Source organism: Frankliniella occidentalis, unplaced genomic scaffold (genome assembly GCF_000697945.3).
Source record: "Frankliniella occidentalis isolate FOCC.00 unplaced genomic scaffold, Focc_3.1 Scaffold3243, whole genome shotgun sequence".
Classification (NCBI taxonomy): Eukaryota; Metazoa; Arthropoda; class Insecta; order Thysanoptera; family Thripidae; genus Frankliniella; species Frankliniella occidentalis.
The window spans coordinates 1-2756 of NW_026270308.1; the positions used below are offsets into that span (position 1 = coordinate 1).

The 2756-nt window shown below is 52.8% G+C and overlaps 2 protein-coding genes across 2 annotated transcripts; one reads left to right on the plus strand and one right to left on the minus strand.

The window, feature by feature from the left end:
• The first annotated feature begins 196 nt into the window (after nucleotides 1-196).
• LOC127752031 (gustatory and odorant receptor 22-like) lies at nucleotides 197-1390 on the plus strand. The gene is made up of 4 exons (XM_052276506.1): nucleotides 197-296; nucleotides 914-985; nucleotides 1082-1171; nucleotides 1251-1390. Exons 1-4 carry the CDS (start codon nucleotides 201-203, stop codon nucleotides 1317-1319), a joined length of 327 nt encoding a protein of 108 aa, XP_052132466.1. The 5' UTR covers nucleotides 197-200; the 3' UTR covers nucleotides 1320-1390.
• On the minus strand, nucleotides 1357-2585 carry LOC113216785 (uncharacterized). The gene is made up of 6 exons (XM_052276504.1): nucleotides 2574-2585; nucleotides 2240-2473; nucleotides 1943-2167; nucleotides 1670-1783; nucleotides 1453-1586; nucleotides 1357-1372 (listed from the first exon to the last, which is right to left on the minus strand). The coding sequence occupies exons 1-6, from the start codon at nucleotides 2583-2585 to the stop codon at nucleotides 1357-1359; spliced, it is 735 nt and encodes a 244-aa protein (XP_052132464.1).
• Nucleotides 2586-2756: the final 171 nt, after the last annotated feature.

Sequence of the window (2756 nt, forward strand, 5' to 3'; positions counted from 1 at the left end):
GACCGCCCCAGCTTCTACCTGCTGGATGTGTTCTTCATGTCGCAACGCTTTGCCTTGCTGCTGTTGTCCGTCTCCCTGTGGCAGACGCTTGCGTGAGTACTTCCCAGCCCTTTGATATGTATACTGCAAATGGTTTCGATGGCGCTGTTGTTTTTCTTGCACCGTCCGGTTTGTCCATCTCGCCCGCCAGGTCAGCTAAGATGCTGGTGTCGGCCTCGACGCAAGTCATCTGGATGTTCGTGTTGTCATTTCAGGCGTATCGGATGAGTGACCTGGCGCACGGGGCGGTATCCGCGGTAATAATACATCGGACACCGACACCCCAAAATGCGTGTCATTTTATTAATATAAGTACATTGCACGTGATGTATAGTTTACTTGATTCATTCGAGCACTACAAAAACTAGTCAGCCTGTGGTGCAGCTAGATTGTGAGTAATCCTAGGCTTAGGAGAAAAACCAGGAGAGCGGACCGGTGACGGCCCAAAAATATCTCTCTTTTGAACGGAGAATTATTTTTGTGACTCTAATTGAGTCATAGTTTACGGCCCTCACCCAATGTTAGAAAGGTTAGTCTCTACAATCGGGCCGTGCTAGAAGGATTCCACTTTCTGAGAGTGAGAATTTTGTGAAAAGCACTCAAATGGGGCGAGCCTGAGATCTCGCTTTGCTTGCGCGAGGGAAATATACCTCACTCATTTCGTGCACGAAACCTCACTCCGGGTTTGAATTCGCAATGAGCCCAAGATGGCAATTTTACTAGTTACAATTTCAAGACATTTCAAAATGAGCGCATTGCTCTTGACTTAGTAAGGTACACGAAAAGTACACGCTTTTTTAGGGTGCAATAGCTCTTACATCCATTCGCGTATTCGTTTTTCAACCAACATTTGAACAGTACTCGTCTGATGCAGATGCACGGCCCTGTGACTGCTGCTCTGGACAGGCTGTCGATGGATGCGCGTGACGAGCATTTCCATAGAGCTGTAAGTCGTCTGCTGCTCCGAATATTTGTTTCTTGCACTTTTGGACGTGCATTTACCTCAGAGTGGGGGTGCTAACGCCGACATACGATGATGCAGGTACTGCTCTTTTACATGTCCGTGAGTTCCCGGCCGGCTCACTTGTCGCTAAGCGGTTTCGCGAACATCGACCGACCTCTCTTCACTTCCGTGAGTATCAACGTCAGTTGTCACACCTTTTGCAACAATTTAGCACACAATTACCGGTTGTGTTCTTCTTGTCATACAGATCGTCTCCCTAACTGTCACGTATCTCATCATCCTCATGCAGTTTCGCACGGATGTGTCTCAACAGTAAAGCTTGGCCAAACAGGAAACAGGCAGCACAAGGAAGGTTACAGACATGGGATACTCCGCAAACCGCATTGCGGGTACTGTTGATGGCGTTCTTGTAGAGCTTGCTGAATTGACTCAGGACGACCACGTCGAACCAGGTCTTGGACTTGGACTTGTTGTCGAACTTGTTGACGAGACAGTTGGCTCCCAAGTACTTCTTGCACTGCGACGCACCATTGGCGTCGTTGACCATAGCGATGTGGCCACCCTTAGCCATGATGTTGATGGGCTGTAACAATGAAAAATAAAAAAATCTTGTGAAATTCCTTTCGCAATTATTTAGGTACTGAAATCGTATAAAGTTTTGCTCACGTTGGTGAAGGCAGTCCACTTGTTACCCTCGCTGAGAATGTAAGAGCCGGTCTTGGGCTCGATTCCTCCGTGGTTGTTGTTTTCCATGGAGTTGCCGATAAGGTGGACGTAGTTCTAAACACAAAGTCGATTAGTGACGTTGTTCTACCTTGCTCAAGGCACACGGCGCCTGCGGCCGGCGGGGTAGGCGTCCGCACGACGCAGCGGTGCGTTGCGCGGTGGCCTACCCCGCTCCCCACAGGCGCTCAACTGCGCCCCCTGCTCAGACCTTACCTGGGACTTGCTCCAGCCGCCGGCGTGGGGCGTCCTGCCCGCGGTGTTGACGACGCGGTTGTTGATGAGGGTGATCTCGTCGTGGGTGCCCCAGAACAGCCAGACCCAGTAGTGCTTGCCGTCGCAGTACGCGGCGCTGGGCGAGGTGCCGTCGAAGAGGCAGGAGGACACGGTGATGCCCTTGTTGGTCTGCTGGTAGGTCACCAGGTGCTGACGCCCGATGCGCTGCGCAAAGCACAATGTTGAGGCGACACTGGGGTCAACCGGAAATGCATCCCGCCGATGTAGCGTACTCACCGCGATGGTGCACTTGTGCACCCAGACGTTCTCCACGTTGTCGAAGGCGAGCGCGTCACCGGCCCAAATGACGTGAGGGTTAATGTCGCTGATGGTGATGCCCTGGATGATGACGTTCTTGGCGTTTTTAATCCGGAGTCCCTTGCCCTTGATGGCGCCCTTTCCGTTTGAGCTGATGATGGACTTGTTGGAGCCGACGATGAGCTCGGTTAGGCCGGCCTTGGAGTACTTGACCTAAATAAGAGACGACAGGCTCTGTTAGACGGCTCCTGCCCCGTAAGTGCAAGTGCTCGTAGTACACTGCGTCCAGCCGCTCCGTACCTTGCTGGCCGACCTGCCGTTGCATGTGCCGGCGTGCGCCAGCGACTGCTGGAAGCCGGCGCCGCACTTCTGGAAGGTGCAGCCGGTGCTCTGGGCCGTGCCCTCCGAGTTGGTGAAGTCGAACGTGGTGGTGAGGTCAATGATGAGCTTCTCGCCGCTCTTGAGGTAGTTCGTGAGCTCGGCCGTGTTCTTCGGC

Coding starts and splice junctions, on each gene's coding strand:
- LOC113216785 (XM_052276504.1), bottom strand. Junction 1,784..1,942: donor GCGGCTGGAGCAAGTCCCAG/GTAAGGTCTGAG, acceptor CTTTGTGTTTAG/AACTACGTCCACCTTATCGG. Junction 1,587..1,669: donor AGTGGACTGCCTTCACCAAC/GTGAGCAAAACT, acceptor TCATTGTTACAG/CCCATCAACATCATGGCTAA.
- LOC127752031 (XM_052276506.1), top strand. CDS start 201: ATGCTGGTGTCGGCCTCGACGCAAGTCATCTGGATGTTCGTGTTGTCA. Junction 986..1,081: donor ACGAGCATTTCCATAGAGCT/GTAAGTCGTCTG, acceptor ACGATGATGCAG/GTACTGCTCTTTTACATGTC. Junction 1,172..1,250: donor ACCGACCTCTCTTCACTTCC/GTGAGTATCAAC, acceptor CTTGTCATACAG/ATCGTCTCCCTAACTGTCAC.